At 32.8% G+C, this 15904-nt stretch overlaps 1 protein-coding gene across 1 annotated transcript; it reads right to left on the minus strand.

Annotated features, from left to right (window-relative positions):
* Window positions 1-558: 558 nt before the first annotated feature.
* On the minus strand, window positions 559-2815 carry LOC110700571 (transcription factor TCP14-like). The gene has a single exon (XM_021878126.1). It carries the CDS (start codon window positions 2272-2274, stop codon window positions 901-903), a length of 1374 nt encoding a protein of 457 aa, XP_021733818.1. The 5' UTR covers window positions 2275-2815; the 3' UTR covers window positions 559-900.
* Between the last annotated feature and the right edge of the window lie 13089 nt (window positions 2816-15904).

Genomic DNA, 15904 nt, shown 5'->3' on the forward strand with positions numbered 1-15904 from the left:
ATTCAGCAAATGGAATACTAACCCTAGCTTGGAAAGATGCATAATTGGAGATATGTCATCTTCATCAAATTAATAAAAAGCCAAAAATTACAAAATTTTCCTTTAGAAAGAATTGCACAAACAATGATGACTATTTTGGTTATGGAGGGACCAAAAGGAAAAAAAAAATTAAAAATAAAACATAAATTAAGGGGAGATAGATGATTAATTTTTCCCTTGGGCAAAATATAAAAATTATACTTTCTCCGTTCTTTTAATATCGCATCACTTGCCTTTTAGGGAAGTTTACAAAATATTGCATCAATTCCATTTTAGGATAAAAAATATCTATGTTCACACTGCAAATACCCTACATACCCTTACTTTTTCACACTTACTTTTTATTTTATTTTATATTACATGGACAATTTTGTATTTTTACATTTCTCTCTCTCTTACTTTTTCCCACTACCAAATTTTGCCCCCAAAACTCCATGATGCAATAAAAAAAAAACGGAGGAAATAATTTAATTACTAAAAAAAATTAAAGCATAATCACTCACAACCAAGGGAAAAAAATAAAAATTAAAAGGCCAAATGTAAAATATTGTGCCTTCTTATCAAACCCTAATTAAACCTCTCATCATATTAATCACACTTAAAAAAAATAAAAAATCAAAACCTCAAATTAATTTCAAAAAAAAAAATTAAACAAAAATCAAACCTCACGTGTGCTACACATCAAATTAATAGCTACACAAATTCTTCTTCTTCCCGGTGATGGTTGTTGTTGTATGGATACGATGGTGCTTGAAATGGAGTAGTAGTGATAATAAAGTGGTAGTGACTAAAAATGTTGATATACTTAGAGCTGTTTATCATCACAAAAAAAAAAAAAAAAATAGTATGGTCCCTTAATTCTCAAGAATGATGACTATGACTGGTTGTATCGTGTCGGTCGTCGCCATGATGGGAGTGGGACCCGCTCGCTTGTGAGTCGGAGATCCCTCCTCCTCCTTGTACGTTCCGATAAGGGTTAAGTCCGGTGAGCAGACCCAGATGATGAGCCTGCTCACCAGGACTCATATTATTATGACCACTTCCACCACCACCACCACCACTGTTATTATTATTACCGGCCCCCGAACCCATTTGGGGGCCCAGTTGTTGACTAGGCAATAGTGCCATAGGAGTAGCAAAATTCATGAAATGTAACCCACTTGGAACACTCCCTCTATACAACCCTGCACTATTATTCACTGATGGAATTGTCCATATTGGATCACCACTCATTACAGCTGCTGCTGCTGCGGCACCTTGATTACCACCATTTGTTACCATCCAAAAATTCGGTATTTGACCATACCCTCCTGCCCCAGCCGCTGCCGCCGCTCCGTATTCGCCTTCTAACCTCCTCTTTCTACCTCCCCCGCCTTCGTCGGCCGCCTCCGAAAGATCAAGCTGATTATTGTTATTATTATTACTATTATTCTGACTGTTGTTGTTATTACTGCTTGGACTACCAGCGTTGTTGTTGTTGTTGTTATGATGTGGATGGTGATGGCTCGAACTCGTAGTAGTCGTACATTCCTGCTTAGCTTGGAGCAATCCCGGATTTAAGTTCAAAGTAGCGGTTTGAAAATTGAGGAGTGCGGAGGAGGGTGACGTGTCGGAAGATAAACCAATGCCAGCAAAGAAGTTACGGCGAGAAGCCGAAGCCGCGGTTGTGAAATTGGGGCTGAAGTAAGATGATGAGGATCGAAGTTGCGAAGGTACGGAAAGAGAGGACCCAGAACTTCGGAGGGAAATGTTAAGAGAAGTAAAATTGGCGGGGATAGTACCAGTACCAGTAGCAGCAATAACAGCTGGTTCAGCTTGTTGTAGAAGCCATTCGATTGTTTCGCCATCAGATTTATGCCCTAGCTCCCTCGTAAGCTGAAAAACCCGGGCAGCGCAAAGCGCTGGCATCCGGATTCTACGGCCCCGCCCGTCTACTTTCGTGTGACGATCCTTGGTGGAGGTTCGTTTCGGGGCCGCTTTTTTAGAGTTCGGCCCCGAAGACGATTCCCCACCTCCAACAGGGGGCTGGGCCTGGGGAGGCCCAGCTGAAGTAGACGGGCCGGGGCCTGAACCACCCGAGGGAGATATGGCTAAAGAAGGGTTAAATGGGGTTGAACTCGAACACGCTTCTTCCTCCTTCTTTTCTAATAACTGGAACGGGAAATTTGGCCGGTGGTGGTTGTGGAATTCGTGATGATGGTGGTGTTGATGCGGATGATGATGATCTCCATCCATTATATTTTTTTTCTTTTGTTGATGTATAAATGAAGATAAGTAGTAGTAATACTACTGATTATCTCCAACTTCACACACACTTTTTTTTTTTTGGGTGGTAATACCCTAATAAGAAGAGAAGGGGTTATAGTATAATTCCTATACAAATGGTGGGACTAATGGGATCTCTTAGATTATAAATATAAAAAATATTATATTTATTCATATATCTATATCTTACTCTTTCTATGTCATAATACAAGTGGTTTTGTTTGAGAATTGGAGGTGATGAGTGAGTGAGGTAAGGTAGGAGGGAATTGAAGAAGAATTGAAGAGAGAGAGAGAGAGAGAGAGAGGAGATAAGGAAGGGAGGAAGCTTTAAGGAGCAAAGATAATGAGTGGGAATTATGGAGGGTGAGCTTTAAAAAGCAAAAATTTTTAGAAAGGAAATTGCTTTATTTGTTGTTGCCTTGATGGGTATGGAGTTATATAATTCCCTTCAATTAATTCAATTTCTATTAAATCAATTTTTTGAAAAAAATAACTTACCTTACTATATATCAATAAAATCGAACAAATTACCTGAATTGGCCCGTACTCGTGTTGAGAAATTCATGAAAATATATTTCCGGATAAAATATAATGACTTCAAGACAGTAAGAATGAATGCGACCAATCATAGAATTTTATTTTATTAATATGAATTTTTTTATTTTTTTTTACAAAATTAAATTTTTTTAAAAAAAAGTTCCTGAAATTGAAAAAAAATGAAATATAGAGGGGGTGGTAATCAGGGAGGTATCCTTTAAATTGTGGTTGGACAGGCCCTTTGGTTCAGAATCCACGTGAGGTGCTCTTTTTATCATTCAATCCATAAAGACAATGGTGGCCGGGTAAGGGAAGGGTAATGGGCCCCATTTCCCAAGTCAAGTAATTTAATTTTTCAAATTTATTAAAAATATATTTTTATAAATAAATAAATTTGGAAAGATTATTAGGTGGGCCCAATCTCCATTCAAGTAATCATTTCAATCTACCTTTGGCCCTTTCTCCTTTATTATGCACCTTTGTTAGATTATTTTGTGAATTGTGTGATTCCTCTCTTTCTCTCTCTAGAACACAACTTTCTCTCTCTAGACCCCCTCCAATTTTCTGGGCCTTTATTGGGCCTCCACTCTCAGGTGATTTTAAGGGAAGTTGCCCATATTTTTTAGGATACTCTAGTTTAGATTTGCTTACTCTTATTAAGTCTTAAGCTATACCCTACTTAATTGAAAACAAAAACCTAACATTACATTAGATGGATGTTAACCTTTCACTAATTCTCTTCTTCTTCAAAAAAAGTTATCATTTTGGCCTTTCTTATTGATCAACTAAAGGACACGACTAGCTTGATTGCTAGTACTAATTGTGATTCTCTTTTTGTACCTTTTTTCTTGGGATACTTTAACTATGCTTTGACTATAGAATACAACTTTTTTATTTTTTTTTTTTGTTTTTAAGAGAGAGGGTGGGGGTGGTTAGGTTGTATTAATCTCCCTAGATTAAGCTTTGATGTTCATTAATCATTATTATTGGTTGGTGTCGTACATACACGTCATGCTATATATGTACGCCGACCACTGTCAAAGCCTAGGCCAACTACTCTCAATCTTTCTCGGAGTTCTCTGTCAATTATCTATACTATTATTAGGTAATTGACAAGAGGCGAAGTATAAATAGTCACTACACGTAATTTACTGTTTAATCTCTCATTAACGAAATTCAACATTTTTTTTATTAATTAATTGCGGGTCATGTCGTCATGTCCATGTATTAGCTTAGTTCTCCTACAACATGGGAATTATAAGATTACTAAGGAGAAAACAAATTAGTATATGTATAGTACAAGGTTAGTATTTAAAATTTGTATTAATTATATGACTTATATCATTGTCAAATAAAAGGACAAATATAGTAAAAATTATATTATATTAAATTAAATCCCAAAAATTAAAAATGAAAAAGAAAGGTGGGCATGAGAATGAGAAATAAAGTGGAGTGGTCATAGATGACAGCAAAGACAATAGTATAAATTGCATGTTGGATCAAGTGAAAAGGTGATTAAATTCATCTGAAAACTTTGCCAGGTTTCAACTGTTTACTCCCACATGCTAAATATTATTTATACTCCGTTCAATACAAAAATTAATCCTACATACCAACAATATATACAGTAGTATGTACTCCATATAATTATTAATAATAGTATACTATAATAATTAATAACCCAAAGTTTTAGGTGATGAAATGAGAAAAAGGGTTAGTTTGTAGATTATGCAAGTAGTATATTTTAGATTATTATAATTTTTATAAAATACATACTTGTATAATATATACCGGCATCCAGGTATAAATATTTAAGGGAGGATCTTAAATTAGTTAAAACTTGGGTATATTATTATGCATGGTTTTTGTTTGCAGATAGATGAGATATTCCTTAAGTAGGGCCGTTTTTTTTTTTAACATGCATGGCGGCTGCCCCCCTTAATCTGACCACCTCAACCGTCGTAGCTACTTCAACCTTTGCCTACTAAGAGTCTAAGACATGCATTTTTTTTTTTAATTGAAATTTCTAATGTTCATAAACAAAAATGTTACAATCAATAATGTTTATTTCACATTTTATGATTGAATTTTCTAATATACCACTAGTACTACAATGTATGTATGAATTAAGTACATATTAAATCACATTTATAGTATAGAGAATATGTTTAAAAGTACAAGGATTTGAGCGTGGTTCATTCAGATCACAAGTTTTCCAATAGACTAACTTATTACAGAGTATTGTGTACATTGCAACCGATACAACTAATATAGGATTGAATCTGTCTTACTTCGTGTATTGGTTTAGCTAACAATCAATTACTTATACTTGCATGATATTTTTATAAAAATAAAAATAAATTTAAAATTTTAAGTTGATAATATATTGATGAATGAGGAGGGAAAGAGGGAGCACAAATCAATCAAGAACAACTTTATTGAGTAGGAGGAGGTGGGGTGAATTGCTTTTTGTAGTGTCTAGAATGGATTGAAATAATTTAATTATTTGCAGTACAGATGGGTATCCAATAAGTGCACTTTTGTACCAGAAAGAAAGCATAACAATGTAAATTTATAAAATAAAATAAAAAAAAGTTAATGGTAGATTTCATCATATTTATAATTTAGTTAACTTGGTTCATCATGATCATGCATACTCTAGGGAGGCCAAAAGGGGCCAGCCTACTTGTTATATATTTGCACGGTGTAATTTTTTTATTTTTTTTGAAGATTTTAAGGTTTATATTTCTTTGATGTGCTACTTTACCTCTCTTGTCCTTTTGCACTAACTTCTATCTACTCATACAGGAATTAATACTCACTTGCATGCATAATTAACTTGTTAATCTTGTTAGGAATGAAACACCAAACCCTACTTCAGTACTTCTGATCTCCCACCCTTTGAATTGAAGAAAATGAGTTGTAAATTCAATTACATATAAAGTATTATACTATCAAGACATAATTAACTATTGAAACTATCTACGGTATAAGCTCGTAGTTGATTAAACATTAAAAATGTATGCACATATATATACAAGTAAACATTACAAAAATTAGAGGCCATGATAATATAATTAAAAAGTAGGATGTATGGTAAAATTTGTTAAATGATTTTATAACACCCTATATATATATATATATATTGATAAATAAAAACTAAATTAAACAAATCATATGAAAACAAAATGCGTACATAAGTCCAATTTGAGTGAAACCGTCAATCACTATTACTTCTAGCTAGTTTGAATTGCCCTAATATGATGTTCATTGTTCAATTATGATTCTTGATATATGATGAATACTTCCTTACCTTTAATTGTATGATAGTGACATTATGTGTCTTTATTCTAAGCATATACTTCGTATTAATCATCTAATACAATTATCTATAAATCTTGATTGCACTTTTTTTTTTTTAATTTTATATTATTGTATATCCTAATTAGTGTCTTATTATTGTATCAATCCATTAAATCCAAAAATTAAAATTAAAAAAGAAGAATAGCCGTAAGTCTTTCATACATTAATGTGAGGTGACAAACTACAAAAATTAAATGGTGCGACTTGTCATCTATGGTACCACAAACATTAAGCCTGTAGATATATTGAAAAAATAATATACTAGTAACTTTTTCATTTTGTTGAAATGTCTTACTTGGTGAAAGAATTAAACATCCCCTTAAAAATTGGGACCATTTAGGGTAACAGGCCCAAATAAATAGGGCACTATCACTTTCAACACTGAATTTTTCTGATATTTTTCTAACCATGACTTGTATGAATTGTAACTTCTCTTAGCCTCAAATAATTCTCCTTCTGCCTTGCCCTCTTAATTCCTCGTGTGTTTATCAGAGCTACTTCTGTCAATTGAAAGCATATTTCATAATCCCTAACTTACTATGAACTGCATATATGATATAGTACTTGCAAATTTTTTACCGTAAATATTAGAGAATCTGTTGTGTCGGTGCATGAACTTCGCTTGATTTATATGGTTCAAATTTATTTATTATTATGTTGTAACAAATGTAAGAAAGATTAACAAAAAAAAAAAAACATTAAAAACAAACGTTAGTTTATGTAGCTTATTATAATTATATTATTAGCTACACATGCATGCAAGAGGTTAAGAATTTGATTCGTATCTATTTTAAGTCTTCTTAAACCAATAAATAATTTAATTACATACTCAACGAAATCGGATGTCAAGGTACGTGGTCCATAACGTTGAATACTCACACATATATAAGATTGGTATAATAATGGTATGAAAATCAAATGTCTCCTAAATGTAAACTTAAACTCGTCAACTCTATGTTAATGAGGTTACACACTTAATAAGGTATCACCAAAATTAACAACATTTGTAGGCATTAGCTGCAAAAATGTTGATGCAGTCTGGGATCTAATTATTTGTAGGCCCTAATAAAATGGTGGCCTTTGTGCTCCAGATTATAAAACATAGAACATGGTTGTTGTTGACATGTTTGGAACTGTGTTTACAGCATATATGATATTTTTTGAGTAAGATGGATTAACCACATTTGTTTATTTCAAGGGTACGTAAGAACGAGTGGATCGGATTGGAATTATAGTAACCTACAGATTTGTCCTCTTCATCTGAATTTAAGGGCTCGTTATTATGTATTTATGTATATATGATTATTGTTTGGTTTAAATCATTCTTATTTGATTTGGTTTGATGTTCGGGTCTAATTAAACTTAAAGCTTAATATAAGTTGGAATCTTGTTTGATTTGTTTCAATGAATGATTATAGTTATTTTCATTAGGTTGGCAACCATGAATCACATCATCATCACAAGTGTACATATTGTATATAACTTAATTAGATTACGTTCTCATTAACTGAAAGCAACTTACTTTGGCCCCAACTAAATATAGACTATACATTATGGAGACATTTGTGACGCTCTTTGCTTAGCTGCTTAGCGACTCCCCTTGCTTTTATGAAATTTAGTGTTATATGTCATGCAGTTGGCCAAACGATTGACAAGATAACAACTCTTGTGATTAGTTTATTAATGTTGCCATTTTGATATGGAATGCATCCATTTAAATGAATTAACATGTAAGTTCCGTTAAATACCAATTAATCATGTTGTCATTATTTATCAACTAGAAGAAACATTTTTTAAGATTAAAGGGAATTAATAATTAGTCTTTTTCATCCATGCTTAAGGTTGGAAAAATGAGAATTTATGTTGACATTAAAAATTCATTTGCTGTCTAATGATGAGTTACCCCATAGAGCAAATTAACATCATGTTGCAACATTTTTCACCTCATGCATTCGATATACTCCGTATTTTTAAAAAGTTAACATGATTCTATTTTGAAGTAAGAATCTTTACCAGACAACAACAGATGTTATAATATACCACCTCCGTTACAGGTTATGTATAACGATTTGACATAAAGCAGAGAGGAAAAATGTCTAATCGTTGCACTTAACCTATAACGGAGGTAGTAGATAGAAAAAAACACATTTGAACAAGAATTATACATTGTTTTACAAGTACAGAGTATAACTTAGGTCCTGTTTTTTTAGTTGCTATGCTCTGCTGAAATCTGCTCTACTTTGCTATGCTCTGCAGTGTGTGGAAGCTCTACCTGTTCTGCTGAAATCTGCCTTGTTTGATCTATCCTGCCCAAAAACTCCAAAAAAAGAATCGTAGTCATATTTTTTCTAAGCACATTAAGCTACAATGAAGTAGGATAATAAATCAAACTTAGCAGAAATGAATCGAACTGAACTGAATTAAACTGAAATTATGTCGAAACGAAAAACGTTGAATTTTCCACAAGTAGAAAAATACGTGTGATGTATAGTTGTATGAAAGAGAGTGTAGTGATACAAAAAAAAAGACGGGTGAGTGAGTGAGTATCCTAAAGCAGTAGGACTGAAACCCACGTGAGTGGTAACATTCTTGACTTATTGGCCAGTAATGGGTGTGGGCCCCACTTTTTTAAGAGGAGGATAAGCTATTTATGGGCCCCCACTCCCCAACTCCTTACTGGCATACTGCTACCTTTTAAGAAACCACAGTGATAGAGAATGAATTTTAGAGGACTCATTTTTTTCTATTTTTTATTTCTTTTATGAATGCGACGGCTTACCTCACTGAATTTCCCAATCAAAATTATTTGTACTTCCTCCCGTTTCTTTTTTTGATTTACACTTTGATTGATACAAAATTTTAGTTAATTTAATTGACTTAATATAAAAAGATGTGAATCTATGAGTGAAATAATCAGTAATTAATATGTGAAAAAAATACTTAATATAAAAATAGTTGAATAACATAGTATATTATTGAAAAATATAAAATGTAATCGAGATCTGAGTATGAGAGAAAAAGAAATCCGTGGCACAAAAAATTCATAGCGAGTATGACTGGGATCATGAGAAGTCTAATATCACAAAGATGTACTCCAAATTTGTTAAAAAGTTAATACTTTTTTAAAAAATCATCATATTTTATAAGTGTAACACTTTAAAATATGGAGGATTTGAAAATTTTGAACTGTCAATTTAAAATTATTTTTTGTGACCCGCTAACATAACCCGGCCCAGATTTTCATTGGGGGTCCAATTGGTGAGTGTGTGTCGTTTTCATTAGCGGGGTTGGCTTGGTCTCTCTCTTGTTTTTTCTACTTTCTATTTGATGACAACTCCTCTCGGGTGTTTTGGTACTTGGGAGGCAGCATCTCCTCTTGTTTCTCAGATCCAGATTTGTATTCGGGTTTGCGTGTCATACATTGGGTCACATTTATGCTACCGGCTTATGAATATACTCGAAATTTTGAGCTTGTCCAGATTAATCTCCGTGATTAACCTTTATGTTTATCTTCTCTCACAAGTTAATACATTTGTTTTTGTGTTTCTTTATAAGAAAAGTTTTTATTACTTTAAAAATACAAGAAAATTACTAAATTGTGAGAGGAGATATGTTTGTAGGTTCATCTCAGAGATAAACTTGGATTTTCTCCAAATCTAATATATATTTTTTTAAAAATTCAAACAAACCGTGTATCGCACGGGCTTCATCTAGTATTTGTCAATTTTGAGTATTATAAGGAAATACACTTTATCCTTCATTTAAAAATTGGAACATTTGAAATTTTACACTATTTACAAACACTTCTTTTTACTTATTTTGTGATTTGTTATACTATACTCAATTGTTTACACACACTTATTTCTACTGTGTTTTAAATATATAAGAACAAACCTAATATGAGTACCAAATAAGTAGGTAAATTAAGAAAAAAAAATTAAAAGAAAAATTAAAAAATATTGTTAAAGTAAATCATATAAATAATATAAAATTCAATATAAAAAAATACTCAATCAAATACAATATTTGTTACAGTGTTACAAGGACTATGTTAATTTCAACTCTTATTTTTGGGAGCTACAAATACAAATACAAACTAAATACAATTGAGAAATAAGAACGTATAAAGCAAGTTTGGAGAATTGTTAACAACCCTCATGCTTATTTCTAAAATCTTTATTGCTCATGCTAAATACTTATCCTACGCCCCATCCTGCTCGACGCTACTCGGGCTGAAACTCTTATGGCCTTCGCGGGCAGCTTTGCGCAGACAAACTTTTGTCAAAAGGGCACAGCTAGAAAGTTGGCAATGGAAAATCCATACTTGCAAGGAACTCTAATTAGGTTAACAATATTACTCCTGAATTTAAACCAGGAATCCTTTTAGACACTTCGAAGGATTGGAATGTAAATTTCTTTATTCATCCGCAAACTCTCACCTGGGATGTTGAAAAAGTACAATAATAGTGGGTTCATTCCATAGACGCTTCCACAATCCTTGCTATGGAATATCCTGCTATACATGAGGCTGACTTTTGGCGAATTATTTGATCAAGACGAGCAATACTGCTTATACAATCGTTTACTCCTCAAAATTTTAGTCCTTGTTGGAAAATCCTATGTGTAGACACCCATTTGTATCTCCACAAAACCAAACCCAGTGATGAGTACCTTTCACGTCAAATCATAATCGAATGAAGTGAAAGTGTGGAAAGTTTAGTGTTGCGGATAGTTTTAATTTCTTTTCTCTTTTCTCTGTTTTTGAAAACTTATTTTAAGAAAACAACCAATCCAGTTTGGTTGGTCCATGATATGGGTCCAATGGTGGTGTAGTTGGATGGGTCTTGACAAGAGCTTTCAAACGATATATTATAAGCCGAATTCCGATGAGTATTGAGGAAGTTATGGCCAATTTACTAAACTGAGTCCGTTTTGAGCCTTATATGCGGCCCAATGATCTAGGGGAGGGCATAATATGATTTATCATTCCTAATGCAATTAGGAATGGTTTTAGTCTTCTAGATTCTTCTAGAAGGTTCTTTTCATTCCTAATTCAATTAGCATTGATAAATTGACTTTTGTTGACTTTTCAGAGTTTTAATTAAAATCAAAGAGCATTTTTGAGGAAAAATACGATTTTATCCGCCTGTACGGCAATTTTATCTGATTTTAAGAAAATGCGTGGATTTCCAGATCAGCGCCAAACGCCAGCTGTAGCGCCTGACGCTAATGTTGGCGCCTGACGCCAATAGCCAGCATTGGCGCTAATTAGTTTTTACGTGCGCCAGAACTCTGTTTTGATATTTTATCTTTTTGGCTGATTTTCTTTATAAATAACGTGCTAAAAACTCCGATTTCATTAACCAATTTTCACCTACAATCATCAATTCTCTCTCATTCTCTTCAATAATTATCTACCAACTCTCATCAAGATTCTCTTGATTACTTTTTCTCTCTTTTCTAAACTAGCCTTTTCTCAAATACAAAATTCCGCATTCATTAGATCTAGAAACACCTAGCCATATTCGAAGTTGTCTTCGCCCTAGACGTGAAAGGTTTAATTTCTGAGGGTTATCTCTATTTCAATTATTTAATTTAATTGTTTTGTTTATTATTTTCCTTGAAGTTACTAACGTGTGTATTTTGTTATTAGAAAGAGGTACGAGGCATCAAAGTAAGTACTTTAATGGTTTTCTATTCAAAAAAAAGTACTTTAATGGTTTTTATTGATGTTATGATATAGAGTTCATTCTTAAGTTGTTATTTTGATTCTTAGTTGTAGGGAATAATTTCAAGCGTTAACCCCCTAGCTTGAACCCCACTGTGATCATACACTAAAGTACGGTGGCGTCCAAAAGAGAAGAAGATAGAACAAAAGAGTCGCAAACAAGTTTTTTAGGAACTTGTAAACCGTTCACGAGGTGAAGGTTACACCCCTTAACGATCCAAGAGATCGTCAACTCCATAAGGTCTTGAACCAAATAGGGTTCGGGGATGAAGGTACTAACCGGGCCCAGTTTAGGAATGATAAATCTATATTAGGCCCTCCTCTAGATCATTGGGCCGCATATAAGGCTCAAACTGGGCCCAGTTTAGTAAATTGGCCATAACTTCCTCAATATTCATCGGAATTGGGCTTATAATATATCGTTGGAAAGCTCTTGTCAAGCCCCATCCAACTACACTACTATTGAACCCATATCATGGACCAACCAAACTGGATTGACTGTTTTCTTAAAATAAGTTTTCAAAAACAAAGAGAAGAGAAAAGAAATTAAAACGATTCGCAACACTAAACTTTTCACACTTTCACTTCATTCGATTATGATTCGACGCGAAAGGTACTCATCACTGGGTTTGGTTTTGGGGAGACACAAATGGGTGCTACACTAGTATCATGTCTAGGGTAAATTTAATACTAAATATGATCGTTATGATGCCTTTTATGTTCTTCCTAATATTTATGATTGTTAGTATCATGTTAGGGTTAAAACTTTTATTTTTAATGTTTAGTGACATGCTAGGGTTTGTTATTAATCTTGTTAGTATCATGTCTAGGATCTTGCTATTATTATGCTTTAACATGATTACAATTATTTTAATTATTATTATTATTATTATTATTATTATTATAATGATGATTATTATTATTATTGATTATTATTATTATTATTGATTATTATTATATATTATGTTGCTTGATATTTATTCTTATTGCTTGATCACACCTTTTATGCATGTTTAAAGGGAATTGGTACTTGTAATCACGCTTAATAAGATAATTAATAATCTTGTTAGGGTTAATTTGATTATAATTCAAGTGATCGCCAATAATAGTTTATTTGTACATTAATATTCAACCAACATAGATAAACAGGTTTAGGGTTAATCCTATTGATTGTATGTTAATCATAAAGCGCACATGAATACGATCTGAATAAAGTAGAGGCCTATTATTAGGGCAAGTTCAATCTCTTTTAGGTTGAATTTGTACCTTCATCCCTGAACCCTATTTGGTTCAAGACCTTATGGAGTTGACGATCTCTTGGATCGTTAAGGGGTGTAACCTTCACCTCGTGAACGGTTTACAAGTTTCTAAAAAACTTGTTGGCGACTCTTTTGCTCTATCTTCTTTCCCTTTGGACGCCACTGTACTTTAGTGTATGATCACAGTGGGTTCAAGATAGGGGGTTAACGCTTGAAATATTCCCTACACTATGGTCCCTTCATTTACAGCCAAAGTGGAACTATTCTTATGGAAGTTATTCCATAACGATTTAGTGGTAAAAGGTGAACTTCATTGCAGGATGGTTCTACTATAGGATGTGTCATGTGATCTTTGTATTACACAATTATAAGATTTTTACTATCTGTTTAGGGATTGCAATATTGCAAGAGAAACATGGAAAGGTCGTTGTTTGAGCATCCACTCAGAAGTACATAGACACCTTTCTTACTCAGATTGGATCCAAGATTATATCCGACTTTTCAATAGTCGGGACGGGATTTTGAGCCCCAAAATTAGCACCTTCATTGGTACGCTTTGGGTGTTCACTCCCGATACATACGTATGCCTATTACAACACCAATTGAATATCAAATTTTGGATATCCTACACTCATACTATCTTTATGGATGAGGAAGTTGGTTTGGAGACTTCTCCCTCTTATACTATTCAAGTTGGTTTACCCCTGCCTAGGTTTAATGTAGCCCATTTAGGAAAAAATCATACAGGCTGGAACTTAGTTAAGATTTAGATCGACGAATAGTAATTCGAAGATACAAGATGAACTGGAATGGCTGGGTTGATGTCTCGATAATATAGATCCTCTAAATGAGAGGATTATTGATTTATTGGTGGGAGTAATTTTGGGTTTTGCACTTCACCTCTTCATTCAGAAGCCTTACCTTGTTTGTATGGCTTATAATGGGCTTCGAATGCTAACATTCAATTGCTTGTACTGTAATATTTACGGATTCTTATAATCTAGCCACACTTCTGCGAGGCCGAACGATGGTCATGGGCATATCCGTTATCATTGGTTGGTGCAGTAGATACAACTTTTAGGGTCCATTTTTCAGCACTGCATTATTTACAGGACAAATAGAGAGTATGTTTACAGGGCTCACCAAATTGCAAGCTAAGAGACGGTATCGTCCATTTAATTTGCTTTAGAAGTAATTTTTTTATTATTTTTTTATAGTAGAAGTAATGTGTATTAGTGTTGTTTAATTCTTGTTAACCTTTGTCAAAAAATAAAAAATACAAAAAAGAAATAAGACCTTATTAATGTCCAGGGAGTAAAGTTAGTATAAAAGGAATTATATCCACATATGTTTCAATGATAGTGTCACAGTCTATGTCCAATTAAGTTTCTATCACATTATTTTTGGATTGAAATTTATGTCACTATGTCTGTTTAAACTTCAATGAAATTAATTAATAATTCAAGAGACATTTCATAGTTAAACAGTGCGAATAACATCAATTTAAGAGTGCTTTGAAAATTCGAACCTTATTGACAAAAAAAGAAATTGACAAATCTATATTACATTATTACCTCTCTTAAAAATAATAATAAATAATTAATATAAAAACACCAAAAACAAGACAAATCTATTGTTGGTCGCTAGAGGAGATTTTTGTTGTCTTGAATTTTAATGAGAAGAAAGGAACGTTGCCTAGAGAAGTTATTAAATGATGATTATATAAACATGAAAAGTTCACATGACTGAAGAACTATCATCATCGATACGGTTCGAACAACACTAATAATAGATTGATGGACAAAATACATGTTGATGTATCATACTTCATATTTTTGTGAAGGGAATTGTAGATGTCAAGTTGTTGTTTATTCATTTACAACCCTTTGAAATTCGAATTATTATTATATGAATAAACAACCTCTTGAACTTCGAATTATTATTATGTTATAGTAATAATGCTGATGTACAACTCTATTAACCTTTTATCTATAGTTCCTTTCTTGTTGTAAGTTATAAATAAATAAATAAATAAAAAGGTTGATGCTATAGGACTGCATGTAATTAAGAAATTATTCTGTAAAAGAAAGGATTGATAATATGAATTGAAGCATTAGTTTAACTCACTACATTAAATAAATTCAATACATTTATGTTTTTTGTCATAAATTCTTTAGTGAGTATTTGAGTAAGGAAGGATTGGAGCTTTAGTTGGATTCAAATTCAATGTTGCAGGAAAAGTCGATCATAAGTACTCTCAAGTTAAATGGAAGTGTGTTGCCAAATGCTGCTCTATATTGATTAGTTTATACATTTGCACTACACAATACTGCTTTTTCAAATGGAAAACTTGTTGCCAAATACCGCTCTAAATTGATTACTCCCTCCGTTTTTAAATACTTGCTCTATTTCTATTTTTTACACTATTCATTTGTCTTACTTTTATTAATGTTTGTGATTTATACATAAGAAAAAATACAGTCTTGTGGATACTTGTTAGAATCACCTCAATGAATAGATTATTAATTTTCAATTGTTACAATTTATACTTATTGATAATTAAAAATATTAGTGATCAAAGATTAACATCGACATGCGTGTCCAAGTGAATTGGAGCAAGTATTTAAAATTGGAGGTAGTAATTTATTTGCGCTAAACAATTCCACTTTTTGGATCGGATTAGAAAGCTCGTTGCTAAATACCGCTATAAAAT

This window comes from Chenopodium quinoa, unplaced genomic scaffold (genome assembly GCF_001683475.1).
Source record: "Chenopodium quinoa cultivar QQ74 unplaced genomic scaffold, ASM168347v1, whole genome shotgun sequence".
Taxonomy (NCBI): Eukaryota; Viridiplantae; Streptophyta; class Magnoliopsida; order Caryophyllales; family Amaranthaceae; genus Chenopodium; species Chenopodium quinoa.

What these genes read in the sequence shown, in the direction of transcription:
- LOC110700571 (XM_021878126.1), bottom strand. Translation starts at nt 2,274, where the DNA reads ATGGATGGAGATCATCATCATCCGCATCAACACCACCATCATCACGAA.